We start from the raw sequence: 23,385 nt of genomic DNA on the forward strand, positions 1-23,385 counted from the left end.
TGCATCTCTGAGTAGGCAAGGACTTTGGTAAATAAGTGGATCTACCCTTGGGAAGCCAAACCAGGAAAGGCAAACTAGGGGGTCTCCAAACTGGGTCCTTGCTGGGAGTGGTATATTAGAGGGTAGCAAAAATGCCAGAGCAGAGGAGGTGAGCAAGGCAGAAGGACATTAAAAGAGCAATGTGGTTATTTCACCAATCACCCAGGGCTGACTGAGTGGAGGAGCACTGCAGAGGCAGTTTGGTATACTGTAAAACTACAGCTTGGGGGCTTCCCTGGTGGCGCAGTGGTTGAGAGTCCGCCTGCCGATGCAGGGGACACAGGTTCGTGCCCCGGTCCGGGAAGATCCCACATGCCGCAGAGCGGCTGGGCCCGTGAACCATGCATGGCCGCTGAGCCTTCGCGTCCGGAGACTGTGCTCCGCAACGGGAGAGGCCACAACAGTGAGAGGCCCGCGTACCGCAAAAAAAAAAAGAAAAAAAGTACAGCTTGAAACTAGGAAACCTAAGTTTATTCTTGGTACTGTTGTATGACCTTAGAAAATTTCAGTGTTGCTTCAGACCCCTCACTGGTAAAATGGAAATAATAGTATCTGTGATGCCTAAATCATAGGTATCTTGTGAAAATAAAAATGAGTTAATATATGTGAAAATACTTGAAATTTTTAAAACTTCAATTAGAGTTTATAAGAAATTATTAATATTATTATTATTGGCCACTAAAATACTTGAAATATATCAGATACTTCTATTTCTATTTAGGTCATCTTTATCATTTCTCTCTTTATTTTGGCTTAAAACATTTATGATAATGGTAATAGCAAATACTCTGTACCAAGCACTTTTGCATATATTAACTCACTTAACCCTCTCAACAACCCTATGATACAGTTTTGATCTATCAGTTCCTATTAGGTGCTGTTATTATCCTTATCCCCACTTTGCAGATGAGGAAACTGAGAGACAGCTAAATTGAATAAGTTGCCGCAAATCTCACAGCTTATAAGTGTCAGAGCTAGGACTTGAGCCCAGGAACTCTGGATCCAAAGTCTATGCTGCCGATGTATTTTTCTTAATATGTCAAATTTCTGTGTGTGTGTGTGTGTGTGTGTGTGTGTGTGTGTGTGTGTGTGTGTGTTTTAAAAAGTATTCTGTTTTCTTTCAGCTGTTTTCAGCTAAAGTGATGGGCGATCCCTTCCTCGTGGGGGAGATAGGCCTGCTTGCATTCAAGTCTGCAGCAGACGTAGGACAGAACCAAGGCCAAGATTCTCATATGCTGCTCCTACAGACATTTTCCAAACTTTTGGAACTCTTGACCCTCTGGCATAGGCTGATAGAGATGAGTCTGGGGAGTGTACACTTAGCACGGTCAGTAGGGGGACTGAGGATCCAGATGGAGGATAACAGACTACGGGTCCCCCTACCTGCAAGCCTTGCCCCATCTGTGCCCCAAGAGTAGCCAGAGTGAGCTTTCTAAATGGCTGAAATGATGACCTCCCTTTCTCCCTCCCTCCATTGTTTATCCTCTCACTCAGGCCTCCCCACATGCCTCTCTGACCACTCAGCTAGGCTGGGTTCTCCTCCAAGCACCCGGGCTTCCTCTTCATTCAGCCATTGCCTTTTAATTAGATGCTTAATATTGGTTTGTTGGTTTTCCTGCTAGTGTAAGCTCCCTAGTATCCTATCAGGGGTATGAAACCTGACCCTCACTGGGCACTCAGTGAATACTGATTGTATTTGCTCTCAAATATAATGAAGTTGAATAGCAGAGCAGAAGCAATGGAGGGCCTAAAGAAAGGAAAGAATGAGTCAGTGACAGCATCCAGGTCTGGCAGAGGTATGGAAGGTTCAGCAGGCAGGGGGAGAGAACACTTAGTGAGTTAGGTTTTAGGTATGAGCGTGAGATGATGGTAAGACATTTAAGTGAACATGTTCCCCAAACTGGAAAAACATGGAACTTGAAGATTTGTTGCAAACGTGTATGAGTTCTTTTGTGTTCTGTCCCCATGAGAGGCCCTGAAGACGCAAAGAGTCCAATCATCAACCATCAACCACTGTCTAGGGCCTAGTGTGGCCAGGGTCTGTACTGGGGACTTTACATGTACTAGTTCATGTACTCCTCAGAATATTCTTTTGATATGATAGCTTTATGATGTCCTTATGATATATTATGATATGATAGCTTACAAACATGTTACCAGCAGGAAGGTAGAGGCTCAGAAAAATTAAGTAATTTGCCTAAGATCAAATAACTAGAAAGTAGTAGAAGCAGAATTCAAACCATGAGCCCAGATATTATTAACTGCTATGATACTACCTCCTCATAATTTCTTATCCTTGTTCTCAGGGAGTTCACAATGTAAAAGTTCCCCCTAATAAAGTTTAGTATGATATTTTAGTCATATGAACAAAATACTATGGGAGCACAGGAAATAGTGTATTTCACTCTTTCTAAGTGAATCAGAGAAAGTTCCATAGAAAAGGGCCTAGGGATGATTGTGTAACTCCAAAATTCATATGTTCAAGCTCTAACCCCTAGTACCCCAGAATGTGACCTTATTTGGAGATCGGATCTTTACAGAGGTAGTCAAGTTAAAATGAAGTTATCAGAGTAGGCTCTTATCTAATATAACTGGTGTCCTTATAAGAAGAGGTAGTTTGGACACAGACATACCCAGAAGGAATACTGTGTGAAACCACAAGGACAAGATAGCCATCTATTAGCCGAGAAAGGCCTAGAACAGCTCCTTCACTCAAAACCCTCAGAAGGAACCAACCCTGCAACACTGATCTTGGACTTCTGTCCTCCAGAACTGAGACAAATTTCTGTTGTTTAAGCCCCCCAGTTTATGGTACTGTTTCACAGCAGCCTAGCAAACTAATACAGGTGCCATTTGAACGCAGCCTTAATGTACCAAATTCTCAAGATGAAGATGTGTGTTAGAATGGGGGTAAGAGAGGAAGGGAAGGCATTCTAGACACAGAAGCCTGAAATGCCAGAGCAACATCTGAATGGATCCTGGCTGCAAGCCATGGACACGTGAGAGTAGAGCTCAGAGTTGAAGCAGGACAGAGATGGGGGTCACAGGTTCTTACACAAGGGGGTGATGGTTAGGGCCTGGAGTTGGATGACAGACTCCCTAAGGAGGGCATGGAGAAGGTGAGAAGAGGATTAGGTTTAGAACACCAGGAAACAGGTGTTGAAAATAAAGAGGAGAAGCCGGAATGTAGCAGCAGCAATGGTGGCGGGACGGGGGCAGCAGTGCTTGGCTGCTCAGCCAGTGCCCTGGCATGGGGTGGGTGCAGCTCTTTGTGGTCCGCCAGAGCCACAACCGTGTCATCAACAGCCCGGGGGAACGTCTAGCAGGGGCTGTGCACATGCGACTGGCGCCACTGCCCTTCCGAGCCATCCGGGTGACCCATGTGGGGTCCTGCAGTGTCTCCAACAAGGTCAGTGACATGGCATGGGTGGTAGAGGAGGGCTACTTCAACAACCAAAAAGAGGAGAAGCCAGTGAAGACTGAGAGAGAGTAGTCAAGAGGCAGAAGCATGGAGATCCTGGATCCAGGAGAACAAAAATGTTCCTCAAGGAGGAGACAGGCCAACCATGAGGAGCTCTGAGAAAAAATGGTGAACCTCCTATTGAGGGCAATATTGGTGACTTCAGGAGGGCTCTGAAGATAGAAGCCAACTTGTAGGAAATGAGAGTTGAGGAAGTGCCCAAGCATATCTCCTCCGACCTTAACTACTGTCTTTAACTGTCAGAGCTTAGGGCAGACTCAAAACCCTTGTGACTCATTCACTTCACACCGGACTTGGCTTACTTTTGTTTTGACTTTTGCTTTTGTGCTTATTCAGATGGTTTGGTTTTCTTACCACTTACTTTCCTTTTAGGGGAAAATAATAGCAAATGTTCTTGGCTTTTTTTTTTTTTCCCTTTTAGTCTTATAAGGACTTGGCATGTGAGATGGGTTTTGAAGAGTTCCATTTGTATCTGAGGCCTGTTCACTTTGAATTTGCATCACACGAAGACAAGGTGGTCCATCCACCTCCTGTCTTTATGATCGCTCTGCTGGAGGACAGTGACCACATAGATAGGTGAGCCTAGAGAGGGTCAAAGTAAAAATAATGTAACAGTAGAATGAGTGGCCAGTAAAAACTAATTTCTATCACCGCTGGCCATGCAAATGCAATTGCATTCTAAATTCTCTCCCTTATAATCTATCTGCCATGATGTCAATGTTTTTCTTTTCCTTTCTTTCTTTTTTTATTTTTTATACAACAGGTTTTTATTAGTTATCTGTTTTACACATATTAGTTTATATATGTCAATCCCAATCTCCCAATTCATCCCACCACCACCACCACCCCTGCCACTTTTCCTCCTTGGTGTCCATACATTTGTTTTCTACATCTGTGTCTCTATTTCTGCCCTGCAAACCGGTTCATCTGTACCATTTTTCTAGGTTCCACATATATGCGTTAATATACGATATTTGTTTTTCTCTGACTTACTTCACTCTGTATGATAGTCTCTAGATCTATCCATGTCTCTACAAATGACTCAATTTCGTTCCTTTTTATGGCTGAGTAATATTCCTTTGTATATATGTACCACATCTTCTTTATCCATTCATCTGTCGATGGGCATTTAGATTGCTTCCATGACCTGGCTATTGTAAATAGTGCTGCAGTGAACACTGGGGTGTGCATGTGTCTTTTTGAATTATGGTTTTCTCAGGGTATATGCCCAGCAGTGGGATTGCTGGGTCATATGGTAATTCTATTTTTAGTTCTTTAAGGAACCTCCATACTGTTCTCCATAGTGGCTGTATCAATTTACATTCCCACCAACAGTGCAAGAGGGTTCCCTTTTCTCCACACCCTCTTCAGCATTTGTTGTCTGTAGATTTTCTGATGATGCCCATTCTTACCGGTGTGAGGTGATACCTCATTGCAGTTTTGATTTGCATTTCTCTGTCACTCAGATGGACTTCTTTGCTTCTATATGTGTATGTGCAGGTTTGTATTTGTGTGTGTATGTTTTAAACACTAATCCAATCTTGGCAGTTTTACAAAAGCCTACCTTTGAGCATATATTTGCTAGTTAATCAGAGCCTACTCATCCTTTTCTGATAACTAGGGAAACCTGATGCTGTCCAGATACAGAGCAATTAGGCCTGGAGCCTGCCTTCATGGGATGAAACACTGCTTATGGACAGACCAAATTCAGGCTTATGGCTGAGGAGCAAGGATCTCAACATATCCAGCAGTTTGATCCATACATTTACATGTTGAGTAAGTGGTGATCCCCACCCTCAACTTCACCTTTCTGTTATGAGAGAAATTCCTAATTACTTTCACATTTCTTCCTTTAGCTCTTGTTCCATCCGGGAGTGGAAAATATGCAAGTGACCCTTGCATGCCAAGCTACTCAGAAAAATGCTTTAATGGTGGCTGTCCAGCAGGCGTCCTTCTATCACACTCCCTGAGGGGCCCGTCATGCTGATGTCAAGGTCAGCCTGTAAGATAGAGAAGCCTGAGGCGTGCTACCACTACCGCCAGCTACTGTCAGGCTGCCCCATTGTTTCCTCCCTCCCCCTTTCCCTCCCTCCTCCTTCCTCCACTCCTTCCTCCTTTCCTTCTTCCCATCCTCCCCTTTTCCCTCCTTGTCTTTCTCCCTTTTTTGACCATTTTTTCGCTATCTTTTTACCTTCTTTCCTTCCCTCTTCCCCTCCCTTCCTTCTTTCCTAATACAAACTGACATATGATCAAATTCTTACTGGGTCTCTTAATTTTCAGTGGTTTGCTGATAATTTTTCCATTGTATGTGACTCTATAATATTGACAAGCTAGAATCAACCAGCAGAAAATATCCTGTTCCTCCACCCCTACCCTTTGTGGATAAATGATTCCATTGTTTTCTGTTTTATCCTTCCTGTATTTCTTTTTGCAAAAGTAACCAGATACATTTGCCCTTCTTTTTTTCACAAAAGGTAACACAAAATATATTCTCTTTCTTTTCTGAATTTTTTAGTTGTTATTGATATAATTCACATAACATAAAATTCACTCCTTTAACGTATAATTCACAAGACCATGCAATCATCACCACTATCTAATTCCAGAACATTTTCCTCATTCTCAAAAGAAACCCTGTACCCATTAGCAGTCAATCCCCATTCCCCACTTTCCTCAGCTCCTAGCAACCAGGAATCCACTTTCTGTCTCTACAGATTTGCCTATTCTGGACATTTCATACAAATGGAATCATACAATATATGGCCTTTTATGTCTGAATTTTTTCACTTAGCATAGTGTCTTCAAGCTTCATCCATGTCGTAGCATGTACCAGTACTTCGTTTTTGTTTTGTTTCGTTTTTTACTGATGAATAGTATTTTATTATATGTATATACCACGTTTTACTTATCCATTCATCAGTTGACAGACATTGGGTTGTTTTTACTTTTTAACTATTATGAATAATGCTGCCATGAACATTTATGTACAAGTTTTTGTAAGGACATATGTATGTTTTGAGTTTTGCTAACACTTTTTATTATCTCTCTTTTTTATTTTAGCCATCTAGTGAGGGTGAAATGATATCTCACTGTGGCTGTGATTTGTATTTTTCTAATTACTTATGACATTGAGCATCTTTTCATGTGCTTATTGGCTATTTGTATATCTTTGTTAAAGACATCTCAATTCAAATCCTTTGCCCTTTTATAAAATTGGATTTTTTTTATTATTGAGTTATAAGAGTTCTTTACGTATTCTGAATACAAGTTCTTTATCAAGTATATGATTTGAAAATATTTTCTTCCATTCTGAGGATCATCTTCTTACTTCTTTGATGGTGTTCTTTGAAACAAAAGTTTTTCATTTTGATGAGTCCAATTTACCTATTCTTCTTGTATTTTCTCCATTCTGTTTCCAAGATTTTGAATCATCTTTACTATCATTACTCTGAATTCTTTTTCAGGTAGACTGCCTATTTCCTGTTCATTTGTTTGGTCTGGTGGGTTTTTACCTTGCTCCTTCATCTGCTGCATATTTCTCTGTCTTCTCATTTTGTTTAACTTAACGTGTGTTTGGGGTTTCCTTTTCGCAGGCTGCAAGTTCGTAGTTCCCATTGTTTTTGGTGTTTGCCCCCTGTGGGTGAGGTTGGTTCAGTGGCTTGTGTAGGCTTCCTGGTGGAGGGGACTGGTGCCCGTGTTCTGGTGGGTAGGGCTGGATCTTGCCTTTCTGGTGGGCAGGGCCGTGTCCAGCACTGTGTTTTGGGGGTGTCTGTGAACTTAGTATGATTTTAGGCAGCCTCTCTGCTAATGGGTGGGATTGTGTTCCTGTCTTGCTAGTTGTTTGGCATGGGGTGTCCAGCACTGGAACTTGCTGGCTGTTGGGTGGAGCTGGGTCTTACCATTGAGATGGAGATCTCTGGGAGAGCTCTTGCCAATTGATATTACGTGGGGCCAGGAGGGCTCTGGTGGTCCAGTGTCCTGAACTTGGCTATCCCACCTCGGAGGCTCAGGCCTGACACCAGGCCTGGTGTCAGGCCTGATCCTGTCAGCTGCACAGCCAGGTACGTGGGGATTTTCTTGCCTTTTGGGAAGTCTGAGGTCTTCTGCCAGTGTTCAGTAGGTGTTCTGTAGGAGTTGTTCCACATGTAGTTGTATTTTTGATGTATATGTGGGGAGGAAGGTGATCTCTATGTCTTACTCGTCAGCCATCTTGAAGGTCCCCCTGAAATAGGAGACTCCACTAAAGACACCAACCTCCACAAGAGCTAGAGGTGCAGAGGCATTTTTTTCAGAGGGTTTGCAGCTTGCTGGAATGGCAGAAAGGGAGAAAAAGAGAAGATCCTCTAGGGCAAGGGAGGAGAAGTAAGACCCACAACTGCAACCGCCATCGCTTTCGGGACTGGGCCCAATTTACCAATTCTTCTTTTGTCACTTACTCTTTTGGTGTTACATCTAAGAAACCATTGCTTAATCCAAAGTCAGGAAGATTTACTCCTATGTTTTCTTCTAAAAGTTTTGTAGTTTTAGCTCTTACATTCAGGTCAATGATTCATTTATGGTTAATTTTTATATGTAGTGTGAGATAGGGGGTCTAACTTCATTCTTTTTTTTTTTTTCTTTTTTTTTTTTTTGCAGTACACGGGCCTCTCACTGTTGTGGCCTCTCCCGTTGCAGAGCACAGGCTCCGGACGCGCAGGCTCAGTGGCCATGGCTCACAGGCCCAATTGCTCCATGGCATGTGGGATCTTCGCGGACCAGGGCACGAACCCGTGTCCCCTGCATCGGCAGGCAGACTCTCAACCACTGCGCCACCAGGGAAGCCCCAACTTCATTCTTTTGAGTGTACTTATCCAGCTGTCGCAGTATCATTTGTTGAAAAGACTCATTTTTCCCCATTGAATTGTCCTGGCACCCTTGGCAAAAATCAGTTGACCGTAAATGTAAGAGTGTATTTCTGGACCCTTAATTCCTTTTTTTTTTTTTAAAGAATTTTTACTCCAAAGATAAAAAAGTAATAAAGAGGCAGAGAATCACATAGTTATGCACTAATTAGATTAGGCATATTGATAATATTCCTTTGAAGTTGTAGATGGCAAATTTTTCCCTTTTACTTTCTTTTTTTAAATTACATTATGATTTTATTAGTATTAAATATAACAAAAATTAAAACATAAAGTTATCACATACAGTGCTAGATTAACATTTAAATACAACATATAAAAAATCACAAAATAAGAAATGAAAAAACAAAAACCAGGTAAGATTTATTTACACACCAGTGTAAAGCAACTATACTCCAATTTAAAAAAAAAAGATTTATTTAACGTGGTAGGTGTGCTTGCCTGTTCATAAGTTCATGCCAGTCTGGAACACAGGAGGATAATGCTACTTGCATATCTGCTGCACCATTTAATCCATTCCTTTCCTTTGTTTTTTCTGGATTAAGACTGAAAACCCTAGCTCACACAAACTAGTTGTTGTGAATGGTAATAAGAGCAGGATACTCTTTCGACTTATCAAAGGAAAGTCTTCCTTTATCTTAATCCAAAATGCGATAAACTTAATGTTTCATAATCATTCTTCAATGTATATGAAGAACTGAGCTATAATAATTCATTTTCTTCTTCAGGCACCAAGTTGAACTCAATTATTGATTCTGGGTTTCGAAAAGCGAATGGATCTTTTACCCAACAATTTTGCCTTAATGTTTCAAATTTCTCTTCTGGGAATAAATGGTTAAAAGTTTGACATAGAGAAGTGAGATGCAACAATATCTCTAGTATTATTTCTTCCAAAATGTTTTCATTAATAACATTCTCTTTGATGTGATTCAAAATCCTTGGAAACATGTAGTAGCTAGGATGGTTGCTTTTTTTTTTTTTTAACATCTTTATTGGAGTATAATTGCTTTACAATGGTGTGTTAGTTTCTGCTTTATAACAAAGTGGATCCGCTATACATATATATATATCCCCATATCTCCTCCCTCTCGCGTCTCCCTCTCACCCTCCCTATCCCAACCCTCTAGGTGGTCACAAAGCACCGAGCTGCTCTCCCTGTGCTATATGGCTGCTTCCCACTACTATCTATTTTAAATTTGGTAGTATATGTAAGTCCATGCCACTCTCTCACTTCGTCCCAGCTTACCCTTCCCCCTCCCTGTGTCCTCAAGTCAATTCTCTATATTTGTTTTTCTCTTTCTGACTTATTTCACTCTGTATGAGAGACTCTAGATCCATCCACCTCACTACAAATAACTCAATTTCGTTTCTTTCTATGGCTGAGTAATATTCCATTGTATATATGTGTCACATCTTCTTTATCCGTTCATCTGTCGATGGACACTTAGGTTGCTTCCATGTCCTGGCTATTGTAAATAGAGCTGCAATGAACATTGTGGTACATGACCCTTTTTGAATTATGGTTTTCTCAGGGTATATGCCCAGTAGTGGGATTGCTGGGTCATATGATAGTTATAATTTTAGTTTTTTAAGGAACCTCCATACTGTTCTCCATAGTGGCTGTATCAATTTACGTTCCCGCCAACAGTGCAGGAGGGTTCCCTTTTCTCCACACCCTCTCCAGCATTTATTGTTTGTAGATTTTTTGATGATGGCCATTCTGACTGGTGTGAGGTGATACCTCATTGTAGTTTTGATTTGCATTTCTCTAATGATTAGTGATGTTGCGCATCCTTTCATGTGTGTGTTGGCAATCTGTATATCTTCTTTGCAGAAATGTCTATTTAGGTCTTCTGCCCATTTTTTGACTGGATTGTTTGTTTTTTTGATATTGAGCTGCATGAGGTACTTGTAAATTTTGGAGATTAATCCTTTGTCAGCTGCTTCATTTGCAAATATTTTCTCCCATTCTGAGGGTTGTCTTTTCGTCTTGCTTATGGTTTCCTTTGCTGTGCAAAAGCTTTGAAGTTTCATTAGGTCCCATTTGTTTATTTTTGTTTTTATTTCCATTTCTCTAGGAGGTGGGTCAAAAAGGATCTTGCTGTGATTTATGTCAAAGAATGTTCTTTCTGTTTTCCGCTAAGAGTTTTATAGTGTCCAGTCTTACATTTAGGTCTCGAATCCATTTTGAGTTTATTTTTGTGTATGGTGTTAGGGAGTGTTCTAATTTCTTTCTTTTACATTTAGCTGTCCAGTTTTCCCAGCACCACTTATTGAAGAGGCTGTCTTTTCTCCATTGTATATTCTTGCCTCCTTTATCAAAAATAAGGTGACCATATGTGTGTGGGTTTATCTCTGGGCTTTCTATCCTGTTCCATTGATCTATATTTCTGTTTTTGTGCCAGTCCCATACTGTCTTGATTACTGTAGCTTTGTAGTATAGTTTGAAGTCAAGGAGCCTGATTCCTCAGCTCTCTTTTTCTTTCTCAAGATTGCTTTGGCTATTTGGGGTCTTTTGTGTTTCCATACAAATTGTGAAATATTTTGTTCTAGTTCTGTGAAAAATTCTATTGGTAGTTTCATAGGGATTGCATTGAATCTGTAGATTGCTTTGGGTAGTATAGTCATTTTCACAATGTTGATTCTTCCAATCCAGGAAGATGGTATATCTCTCCATCTGTCTGTATCATCTTTAATTTCTTTCATCAGTGTCTTATAGTGTTCTGCCTGCAGGTCTTTTGTCTCCTTAGGTAGGTTTATTCCTAGGTATTTTATTCTTTTTGTTGCAATGCTAAATGGGAGTGTTTCCTTAATTTCAGATTTTTCATCATTAGTGTATAGGAATGCAAGAGATTTCTGTGCATTAATTTTGTATCCTGCTACTTTACCAAATTCATTGATTAGTTCTAGTAGTTTTCTGGAAGCGTCTTTAGGATCCTCTATGTATAGTATCGTGTCATCTGCAAACAGTGACAGCTTTACTTCTTTTCCAATTTGGATTCCTTTTGTTTCTTTTTCTTCTCTGATTGCTGTGGCTAGGTCTTCCAAAACTGTGTTGAATAATAGTGGTGAGAGTGGGCAACCTTGTCTTTTTCCTGATCTTAGTGGAAATGGTTTCAGTTTTTCACCATTGAGCATGATGTTGGCTGTGGGTTTGTCATTATTATGTTGAGGTAAGTTCACTCAAAAGTTCATTGCTGACTCTGAAAGAGCAGTTCTAAGGGGGTTAGAGTGAAAGCCAGACTGCCAGAGTTAAGGAGTGACAGAATGATAGCAATGTAGAAGTAGGGTATATTTACAGCTCCTGCATTAGTCTGCTGGGGCAGCCATATCAAAATACCATATACTGGGTGGCTTAAACAACAGAAATTTATTTTTTCATAGTTCTGGAGGCTAGAAGTCCAAGATCAAGGAGCCAACATGATCAGCTTCTAGTGAGAGCTCTCTTCCTGGCAGATGTCTGCATTTCCACTGTCCTCACAAGGCAGAGAGAGAGAAAGTTCTGGTGTCTCTTCCTCCTCTTATAAGGACACCAGCCCTGTCAGATTTGGGCCCCACCCTTATGACCTCATCTAACCCTAATTACCTCATCTAACCCTAATTACCTCCCAAAGGCCCCATTTCCAAATACCATCACTGGGGGTTAGGGCTTCATCGTAAGAATTTAGGGGGAGACACAAGCATTTAGTCCATTATAACTCTTTAAGAAGTTGGGTCAGAATTGAAGAGGAAGATTGAGGGGTCGGAGAATTAAGAATAAAATAGATGTGATCATATTTGTAGGAAGGGACTGGAAAAAATGAAGAAAGTGAGGATAGAAACAAAAGATGGTCATGGTTGAGATTTTGAGTGCAACTTGAGGGGGTCAAGGATTTAAGGGTTCCACTTAGCAGCTTCTATGGTCCAGGCAAGGCAGTGAGCTAAGTGATGGATATACCTGAGCTCATGGGTCCTCTCAGCAGCCCTAGGAGATGGAGGACATCATCCCCTTTTTCTAGGTGAGGAAACAGGTTTTGAAAGGTTAGGGAACAGAGCCAAGATCACCAGCTGAGTGTCAGCACTAGGATCTGATTACAGAGCTTATTTTCTTCCCTCTTAGCTCACTCATAGCCTTTCAAAGACCTCTTGAGTCTTCTGAACTTGTATATTCTACTATTTCCAGGAGACTGGGATAGCCCAAGAGTCTTCAGAAAAAATCAAGATGGAAACTTTAGACTTTTTAACCCAAGATTTTTTTCTTTTGTCTCATTTTCCTTAAGTGTCCTTCAGTAATTCAGCTATGGAGAACTTATTTCTTTCTTTGAAGAAGAATAGTCTTTCCTTTGAAGGCTTAATATTTTTCTTTTAGTTAGTATTTTAGACAAATGTAAAAGAATTCCATCCATCATGCCCTGTAGTTCCATAACCAATAGGAATATTGGAAGATACAGATTTCCCTTTTTTTCTTCCCCCTCTTCCTTCCCCACCCTCCCTCCACCTCTCCCTCCCTCATTATTACATTATGCAGGGCAGCATATACAGCCCACCTCCATATGCTTAGGCTATACAAGAATGGACAGGCCTTCCCTGGTGGCGCAGTGGTTGAGAGTCCGCCTGCCGATGCAGGGGACACGGGTTCGTGCCGCGGTCCGGGAAGATCCCACATGCCACAGAGCGGCTGGGCCCATGAGCCATGGCCGCTGAGCCTGCGCGTCCGGAGCCTGTGCTCCGCAACGGGAGAGGCCACAACAGTGAGAGGCCCATGTACCGCAAAAAAAAAAAAAAAAAAAAAAAAAATGGGCACCCTGAGATGATTTTTCAGATCTTGCAGCCATGAAGTTCATCAGCTGTATTTCTTGAGAGGCCAGTATACAAAGCACTCCAACTAGCCACCTTGTAAAATGGAGAGTTTTTTCTCAGAGCACCTTAGACAACTCTATTTTGGAAATAGTCACACTTAGTGCCTCACCCCTTCATTGTGCAAAATGGTATCTCTCTTCCGTTTGCTCCCTTACTCTCTCCTCTCCTCCCCTTCTCTTCTCTCCCTTCCACTCCCTCCCACCCCCAGTGTATCCAGCCATTTACATGTATTTGGGGTCACTTATGGCTGTGAGATAATTTTATAGTCAGTACCACAGGACTTACAAATCCAACAAATTTAATTCACTTTGGTTTGAAATATTTTAGGAAATAACTTGCTCAGGTCTGAGAAATCATAGTGGAATGGGTCCAACCAGAAGAAGAAATTCCAGAATTGTGAATGGCATAGAAAGCATGCTGTTAGCTGCAACTCCAAAAGTCCCAGACACGCTTATTCATCCTTCAGAAAGATTCCAGGCTACCAAAAGGTACTGCACGGGGGTGGCGGTGAAGGGTTGTTTATAATAACAAAAGTGTCCTCTTTCAAGCTAGTTAATAACAGTATTATGGGATTGAATGATGCCTAAACTCCCAGAGTCACCAGCATGTGTTAAATTTTTAAGACCTTGTCTGAAAACGTTATAAAACACCAAGAAGGCTCAGCTCCTTCTAATATGCTCCAATCTATGAAGGAGAGTCAACGGTTCCTAATTTCAGACTCGACTCTTCTCCCTCTTCTCCTTTCTCTTTCTCTTCCCTTCTTCCCCTCCTTCTTCCCTCTCTCTATATTTTTCGAACTCCAACGAGGGTAGAACATAAGGAAGAAGAATATGAACATGTCCAAATTTTCCACATCTTAAACAGAAAAGCACAGAACTACCCTCACTATTCTAACAAGGGTTTTTCCATTGCTTAGAATAATAGAATGGTACATTGTCAGAGAGGCACGGCCTCTACAGACATATATCTATAAACCAGGATTTCCGTATTATATCTTGATCTCGTATTCTGTAATAATTTGTATTACAGAATACAACATTTGTATTCTGTAATAATTATGAATGCTCTGAATATTTTATTGAGGCATACCAATGAGACTCTAGTCTAATTCTGGCAAATTTAGAATGAAAAAAAAATAACAGGCAAAGCCACTCTACTCCTCAAGATGCCCTTAATCTGACACATGGCCAGAGTTTGAGTGCTCTAAATTCACATTCCCAATGTGTGGATGGGAGATTTAAGACCAATGTGTCTAGTCAAGAGGACCCTTAGGAGGCCACTTCAGTCCAGGTACCCCTACAGTTCAGACCAGGAGGGCACAAAGGGACCTTGGGAGTACAAACACTGGGCCAGGCTATGAAGTTTGGGAGTGAGGAGGGACTGATGATGCATGCCTCAGGCACATGGGGGTCCCCAACAAGGATGGTGACATATCAGCATCCCCACTGAATATAAGAGAAACACTTGGAGCAGGTAAGAACCACAGAAACAGAGCCACATGATCTCCTGTTGCAGTGCCCAGTATGCAGCCCCAGGTGTTCCTGTCCACCAGTCTTATTGTTATATGTCCATTCACCTCCTGCCTTGGGCTCACATGTCTCTGTTCACTTGTCAGGGCTCTGGAAGCTTTCGTGTCTATTCAACTAGAAAAGGTGGGGCTGCGGGACATTGTGCTGAACGCCTTCCTCCTCAGGAAACAAGCCATGGCTGACAGAATGAAGAACCTCGTGAGTGTAGTAAGAAGGGCTCCCTAAAGATCTCATCATCTTTTACATTTGAACAAATAAAAATTTTTAATTTGGAACCTGTTGCTTTCAGCCTATTTGGTTAGAACTATTGAAAATATAAAGAAATGAAAGTTCAGTAAGAAATAGAAAGGAAGGAATTCAAGCTAATTGCAGTCTAGTTTTTAAAATATGTGCATTTTTCCAAGGGCACATTTTGTTTTGTCACTTTCTAAGCAGACCTAGTTTCAGCACCTACTCTGGAACATTTGACAACTCCTGAGTGACCCACAGGTGCTTAGGGCATGTAGACAAGGTACACAAGGGCTCTTGCCATCAAATTCACCTGTTATCTTGGTTTTTCAGACACTACCACCATGTTTCTATTAAACAGTTTTATACTAACCTAATCTTTTGAGAAGTATTATGAAATTCAAACCTTTGTCAATTAAAAGTGTTGCTTAATTTTATGGATATTATTTCATTATTCATTAATTTTTTGATGAAGAAGTCCTTAGGCTAATATATAGTTATTTGGGAATGAAATGACAAGGTTCACAATCTCTAGGCTTTGTTCATACCTGTGACTGAAAAGGAAGGACTTCAATTTACCTAATCAAGTTCTACAAATTGGATATGATGGAGGCTAGACCTTCTAGATTACTGCTGAGCAATAATGGGGGCAAAGGACTCCTTTTGATAAGTAATTAAGTAAATTACTTTTTTAACTAAAATATTCAAAAAATATTGACCAAGTGAAAAGTATATTAGCTCATTAACTGCCCTTCAGGAATATCCAATGCCTATCAGATTAGAAAGGGTTCAGACAATATAATTGTCAGTTTTGTCAAGGTCTGGGATTTTAGCCTACTTATAAGCTAATAAGTTAGCCTGTTACTGTTCTGAGGATGCTGGCAGAGGACACAAGACTCCTAGGTCAGAGACAAAGAACTTTGTTACTCACAGCAGAGCCAGCCTCATGAGCCTCATGTTTGCGCCATTTCCTTTTGCCTCCGAGGTTCCACAGGGGCAACATGGAGGAGCCGAGGTACACGCAGTTTTGTGTCACAGTTGAGTAACATTGAGCTTGGGAATCCACCTGCTTTTTTTTCTAGAGAGAGATGTTACCTCATCCCTCCAGACTGCTCTCTGCAAACATAACCCTGAGAAATGGTTCAGGTAAAGAGTGGTAAGGGCCTTGAATTCTTGGCATACTCACAAGATGTGCTGGAGTAGGAAAGACCCACAGAGGAATATCCCCCAGTAGGTTGACCTTCAGAAAGAATATGTTAGCTGTGTGGCCTTCTCCTGCTTTAACTTAGCTATAAGTTTGTACAGATGTATTAGCTTGGGGAATTCTTATAGCCAACTGTCTAATAGGAAAACTGTCATTCTCTTTCATCACAGGATGAAATTGGGAAAGTCAAGAGAGATGTTATAGCTGAATATTGCCGGAAGTAAGTATAGTATATGTGAACTACACATGCTGATTTATGACTCTGAACTCAATAAACAACAGTATTATACAGAAATCCATACAATTAATCAGCTGGTTTGTGTTTAAATAAGCCACAGTCCTACTGGATAAAAGCAAATTAAACTGCCTTCTGACACACGGAGGAAGCAGTATCAGAAGTGATGGCTAAGAGGCACTTGGAAGAGATCCATGTCTCTGCCTTCAGACAACAGCAACCTAACCAAAACAGACGTTTCTTCTTGACAGAGGTCCTCTATTCTCTTTGAAAAGTCTCCAGGGACTTATATCCTGGAACTTCCGTGAGAGATGGAACAACTTAGATTCACCTCTGTACATCATCTCTTCTTCTGACTTTTTAGATTCAACCGCCACATGTCTCACTATGCTCTTCGGGGGCAGATCATGGCATACTGCAACAGCCTGAGAGCCCTGCTGGACGATTTCCCTACCATCAGAGATACCTTTTTCGTGGTGGGACAACCGCAAGAAAAGAAGGGGTCGAGGGACTCCAAGGAGGGCCTCAAGCCTGACCCCAGGTGCAGAATTCTCTTTAGAGCTTGTTATTCCCCCTCCCCATCCCACTTCTCCTAGGGGAGAGGTTTGTTAAGTTTGGTATGGAAATCTTGCTCCCTTTAACGTATTTAACCTTGATCTTCCGGTCCAGAAGGGGAAAAGAAAGAGCTAACACTCCAAGAATAAGTGTATCTTTGTATTTGAACGCAAAAGGAGTTCTTTGTTTATGGGCTGTTTGACTGCTTTTTCAATCTATGAAGTTTTGTTTACCCCTGGAGTACCCAGAGATTTTCATCAGTCACACCCTTTTACATAGGCCAGCATCTAAAGTAAGCAAACAAATAAGTAAACCTGATCTTGAACTGTTTCTGGCTTCAAATATTTTACTCAGTGGAGTAGAAGAAATATTCAGGAAAAAACAAAACAAAACAGTGAAACTCCAGTGCTTTGGATAAATCAATGTCCTTCCGTACTTCACTGATAGAGAAAAATATATATATGTAGAATGATATTAAGTGATAAGAGTGGAGCTGCTTCCTTGCCTTCTTATCATGCTTTATCTAGTTTTCCAGATGTTCGTAATTCAGCCTACCTAGAGTTCACTCACTTGGATGGAGGAGTTGGCATACCTGTGCTGTAAGTGACCAAATCTCCTTTGAGGAAAAAAAAAGGGGGTATTACACAGTTACACAGCCTCCAAGAGGGAGCAAAAACGCCCTGTAGGGTGAGCTGCCTTCCCTCCTTACTCTTTCCCTTTTGGCATGGGCACAGAGTTTAGTTCTGAGTAAGGGTAATAATAAATATGATCACAGAACAGAAAGATGGAAGGGAATTGAAAGACCGTTTGTATCAGACCACTCTTTCACTCACTTATCATTCATGGATTATTCAACCATTATTTGTTCAGTGCTTAGTTAGTACCAAGTACTTTGTTATGTATACTGGAGTTACAAAGGTGAATGAGTCATTTTGGCTCTGGCAATAAATTCAGTCTAGTGGAGGAAATCTCTATAAACAAACAAGTCACTTCAAAGATTTCAAAGATAACATGTTAGAGTTATGTGAAAGTCCGGTGAGGACACAAAAGAGGAAGTGTTGAACTCTAGCCCAGGGCCTCAGGGAGAAAGTCAAAGAAGAGGTGACAAGTAAGTTGGAGTTCATCAAGGAAAAGGTGATGGTAGAACAGACTAGAGAATGCTAGAGAATCAAAGAAGTTGAGTCTCTGCCCTTGACTGACTGATAGCTGGCTATCAAAATAGTGGCCAATCTGACCTTGATACTTATAAGATGACCAGTTTGTGGATTACCAGTGTTTTGTCTCGTGAGCCCAGCCAGTACATTCACTTGGGTAGAATTCAGGATTTACCTAATGGAAGAATGCATTAGAGAGAGAAGCAGGGCAAAAAATACCTCAGGAGACTGATAATTTTGCTGAAAGTTTGACTGGACATCTATTGCCCAGTGAGGCTGAAGTGCCTCTTTCTTTCATATAAAAACATCACAGGATAATCCTCTAAGACTTCTTAGTTCCATTTTCTCATCCACCCAATAGCCATGTCAACCATTTATAAACCCAATCTACATTTGGATCAAATTTTAAAAATAGTTTACAGAACTCTAACCGTGAGTTCACTACATTCTTATTTAGGATAAATGGATTAAGGAAGTCTATTTTGGTTTCTAATCTGTTTTATTTGCAGCCACCAAATAAGGAGGTCAGGATGTAGAGAGGGAAAAAAAAATCTCTCCAACTTGCAGGTTTTGCTCTATTCCGTTATTGGTTTTTTTTTTTTTTTTTTTGTAGATGATGTGTGTTACCTAAAGATTAAGGGAAACAGTCATTTAAATGGGAGAGGCTAGAGCCCTAAATCGTCTGGTCAGTTAATGTGTGATCATTTCAGGACAGGGCTTTGGTCTAGGAAAGTGTGAGCAAAGGGAGTGCCCACCCAGAGCCCAAGTCATATAGTCAGGCAGTGGATGAACAGCAACTGACTGATACAGATTCAGCAATTCTCCACTACACCCATCTCCTGCTTCCTAAAACCTCTAGATTTTAACATGTCCCTTTTGATACACTCACATGAAATGGAGCATGGAGAAAGGAAGTTCTGTCTTCTGTGGAAGTTTGGAAAAGGTACTGTATATAATTCTAACGCTAACCCTAACCCTAACTCCAAAGTCTATGATTCCATGCATTGAGTATTAATAAGAAATGAACCTCAGCCACAAGAAGGTATAATAGGGAGAGCCATGGTCCAAGAATTAGAATGTTGGACTTTACCCGGCATATTCATAAGTTGTTCTGAGGTCTCGGGCAAATCACTTTTCTTCAATCTCTGGACTTCAACTTTCCATCAAATAAGTGAGGAGATTGTAGCAGCTCTCTGAAGTTAAACATGCTAAGTTTCTTAGTGCTAAATTGTCTAGAGCTTTATTCCAAGGAATAGGACTGCTCAGGAAAGACTTACTGGGAAGGGAGCCATCTAAGAATGTTCATGAAATGATCAGTGGGAATCATCCCAGGTCAAGATTAACTAGAGATAAAGGGACAGAGTTGAGGAATGAGGGTCATGGAGAACAGAGGTCCTCACCTTATTCCTAAAATAAGGAGTTGTGTTAGATCAAGGATAAGAAATGTTTTATTTTAAATGTCAATTCTGTGTCCTGCTGTATTAGTGTCCTGCTGAGGATTCTAAGACATCCCAAACTTGTGATATTGTTGTGATTGATTGGCAATGTCATACCATGGTCAAGGAAAGGGAGAAAGGAGGCCTCCCTGCTTGTGTTTGCCATCCCCTTGACTAGAAGAGCCCCGTAAATTCTGTAGGTCTAAAATCCTAAGATGCTACTCAATCCTTAAAGGCTGTAACATACTGTTTAGTTTTAGCAGAGACACCTGCCCCTAAACCAGAACCTAAATAGAAGAGGAGCCAAGGGAAGCTCTCCTCCAAAGAATGATGCCCCTTGAGGGTTCTATGTCCTTCATGGCTCTAGAGGAGACTGGAGTCTGGAGACTGGGATGACACTTGGCCACACTCCCAGGAGCCATGGCACTGGCTGATAGAGGAGCGAAGCAGGGACAGAAAGAGAGGACACTAACATTCAAGCCCCTACTGTGTGACAGCCAGATCCACCACTATGCCACACTGCTGCTTTATGAGGATTAGAAGAAAGCACGGTTTCCCCCGGGCAGGGGTAGCCCCATGCCAGGGTGCAGAGCTTGGCAAGTAAAGTATAGGCTGGATCTCAGCCACTGCTGGTTGCCTCAGGGCACAATCTGAACAACAGTACATGGTAGCCTTGGTGCCAAGCACTGTATAGCAATGAATTAGACATGGTTCTTTCCCTTCAGGCAAGGGGAAATAGGCAATTACAGTACGTTGTGATAAAGAATAAGATTAAAGTATAATGAAAGCACTCACCAGGAAGTATTCAGTATTATCTGAAGGAGCAGGGAGGTGGGGATGAGGAGCTAGGTGGGCTTCAGGGAAGAGGGGACACTTAACCTGGGTCTTGAAGGATGACTAGTGTTTCAGGTGCACAAGGAAGAGAAATTCAGTTCATGCTGGGAGACCTGCATGTGTAATGGCACAGAGATATGAGACAGCATGTGGACCTCCCAGTGGCTCCTGTCCAAGGTATGTGAGGATGAGTTGGGGAAGCAAAATGTACAGCACGAAGGGCAACCATCCAGAAGTCTGCCATTTGTGCTTCAACAAACAGGGAGAAGGGGGCAAGATGATTGTCAGCGACCATTTAGGAACCTACTAAAACTGTACAGACAGGAGATGTTTAGGAAGTGAAATCAGCTAGGCCAGGTGCTAGATTTAATGCAGAACTGAGTGAAGAGAAGGAAGAGGAATCTAGGATGTCACCCAGAGTCTCTGGCTTGGGTGAATAAAAAGATGGCAGTGTTGCTGTTGTTTAATGGGTACAGAGTTTCAGTTTTGGAATATGGAAAAAAATTTTTCTGGACATAAATGGTGGTGATGGTTGCACTGCAGTGTTAATATACTTCATGCCACTGAAATGAGCACTTAAAAACAGTTAAAATGGTAAATTTTATGTTATATATGTTTTATCACATTTTATAATGGAGGAAAAAAAGAATGGTAGTGCCATTAAGAGGAGAGATATGGAGGGGGAGATAATGAATCACAGCTCAGAAGCCCCTGTTGTGAATTTCTTCCCTTGGTCTCCCAGCAAGTCTCAGATGCTTCTTATTCTGGATGTTTTCCACTTTCACATACTTCCATTCCTCCATGCTTCTATCATAGCATCATGCTCGCAGGTCTAGCTGCCTCTGGAATGTAAGATCCTTGAGGGCAGAGATTGTCTTCACTTCATATCCTGTGTGTGTGCCTGTGCCTTTGACCTTGGTTTGAAAGGGAGGATGGGGAGGGGAGAGTGAGCCCACAGGAAGTGGGGGCAGTTCCAGCCCCTTTAATTCAATTATGAAATAACAGACCATGTCATCATCTGCTGCTAGGAATTTGGTATGAGGCTTAAGGAAGACTTGGAGTTGTTAAAAAAGGAAATGGACATGAGAGCTGATCAAAGGAAAGAAAACCAATTTTCCCTGGCATGACACAGCTCAGGCTGGAAACCATTTTTTTGTTGCTGCATCAATGCAATTAGCAGTGTGAGTTCCTCTAGCTGTGCTCAGCAGCATGCAACTAGAAGCAGAAAGCAGACTAGCTAGAGGGATCCAGAGCTGGGGTTTTGCTAGATAAGTGGGTCACAAGTACAAAAAGGCAGAGAACTGAAGGTGCTGGTGGGAGAGTAGTTCATGTGCTTGGCTGTGAGACCCAGTGTGGATAGGGAAGGGAGTAGTGGGGGTCAGAATGGAACTGACAGATGGAAGGGGAGGCCAGAGGGCTGGATGACGTCAAGGAGCATATTTTGTGGGGATGAAGGAGGTTTAGTGGGAGTGAATGAGTGAGAAAACTGGAAGAATAAAAGGTTGAGCTGGAAAGTAGGATATTTGAGTTTAAGTCTTTAGAGGTGATATGGTTCCCGGTGATGATAAGGTCTGGAGTGTGGCCCTGGAGTGGGCAGTGAAGGAGAATGGAGGTGAAGGGGGTGATGTCGAGCAGGTCAAGGAATTGTCAGACCACTGAGTTGGTGGGCCATCACAAGCGGGGAAGATTCCTCCTTGAAGGGCTGAGAACCAGGCTTTGCTCCTGCACTGAGCACCGAAAGCTTTCTGCTGCCCTCTCTGTCCCCCTTCAGTAGAGGGCTACCTGCTGCAGGCAGGGGTAGAAATGGCAGGAAATAATGGATGAGAAGGAAAGGATAACATTTGGTAGAGGGCCCTGTGGCTCCAGGAACACATGTGCTTCTCAGAGGCCAAGACTGAGTTCAGCCACCCTGCTGCACGCCCCATGGCCCACAGACCTGTGTGCTCGGACACGGGCCTTATGACTTTTTATTGTTGATAGTCAGTGTTTCCTTGGGGCACCTTCAAACAAATAATAGAGATAAGACGAGCTTAAGCTGGTTTTGACCTACTCCAGGACAGGATAGTCTGACTTTGTGGTTGCTGAAATAAGAGAAGTTCTCCAAACTAACACCACCATACTTTGTTCCTGAGCTTCAAATTACCTGATTAAAACCCTGAGACTTGAGACTACTCCAAGTAGAGTTTTAGTAATTTAAAAAGTTTCGTATTCAGAATGTTTGATATCGAAAACATTCAGCCCTCAGTTAAAATGAATTACATTTTACTTTAAGAAATGGAAAGGGTCATCTGAGTGTCTCCTAAGGACCCAGAAATAATGACAATCAAAAAATGCCCCTATGATTTCCAAAAGGCTCCCTAGAAGGTGAGACCCTCCCGTTGAGAGTCCTTGCTATAGACAATGGAGTGGGAATGGAAACTGGGTACAAGAGAGCAATGGGATCAATAGGACCTGAGGGATAAAGAAGGAAGGATCTAAAAATGACTCCCTGGTTTCTGGTTTTGAGGACTTGGGGATTGTGTTTCTTTTAACACAGGAGGAAGCCTGGGATCGGGGTGCGGGTAGGGGTGAGGAGTTCAGTTCTTGCCTTTTTTGACCGAGGTGCCCTGAGGCACTGCCAGCCAAGGTGGAGCAAGTTGGGACTCTGGAGCTGTGGAAGGGCTTCAGAGGAGCTGGAGACATTCTGTTTCCCAGGCCAGGTAGTGGGTACCTGGGCTTGTGTGGATCCTTACACCAGACATATATGAATTATGTATTTGTATGTAAACCAGCAACGAAGAGATAGCAATACTGCTGCCTAAGAAATGATCAAGTATTTGAAGGAGGAAGAAAGGAGAAAGAAGGAAAAGTGGGCCAGAGTCTAGAGAACCTGGCAGGAAACGTGGTGGGGAGAGAAGGAAAATAGAGGCTGGTCTCCAGAGCCTGGATTCTAGAACTAGACGGACCTGCG

The 23,385-nt window shown here is 41.9% G+C and overlaps 1 protein-coding gene across 1 annotated transcript in view; it reads left to right on the forward strand.

Annotated features, from left to right (window-relative positions):
• LOC307195478 (uncharacterized protein) overlaps positions 1-23,385 on the forward strand; it is a gene marked incomplete at its 3' end in the record, with an annotated part of 167,192 nt that overhangs the window by 79,183 nt on the left and 64,624 nt on the right. Inside the window, 9 exon segments of the mRNA XM_079939601.1 lie at positions 1,006-1,352; positions 3,323-3,511; positions 3,942-4,096; positions 4,959-5,010; positions 5,377-5,487; positions 13,588-13,748; positions 14,876-14,987; positions 16,392-16,441; positions 16,821-16,997. Of these exon segments, the coding sequence (XP_079795727.1) occupies positions 1,006-1,352; positions 3,323-3,511; positions 3,942-4,096; positions 4,959-5,010; positions 5,377-5,487; positions 13,588-13,748; positions 14,876-14,987; positions 16,392-16,441; positions 16,821-16,997 (1,354 nt within the window).

The sequence above is a fragment of the Stenella coeruleoalba genome (assembly GCF_951394435.1).
Source record: "Stenella coeruleoalba genome assembly, chromosome: 12".
Lineage (NCBI taxonomy): Eukaryota > Metazoa > Chordata > Mammalia > Artiodactyla > Delphinidae > Stenella > Stenella coeruleoalba.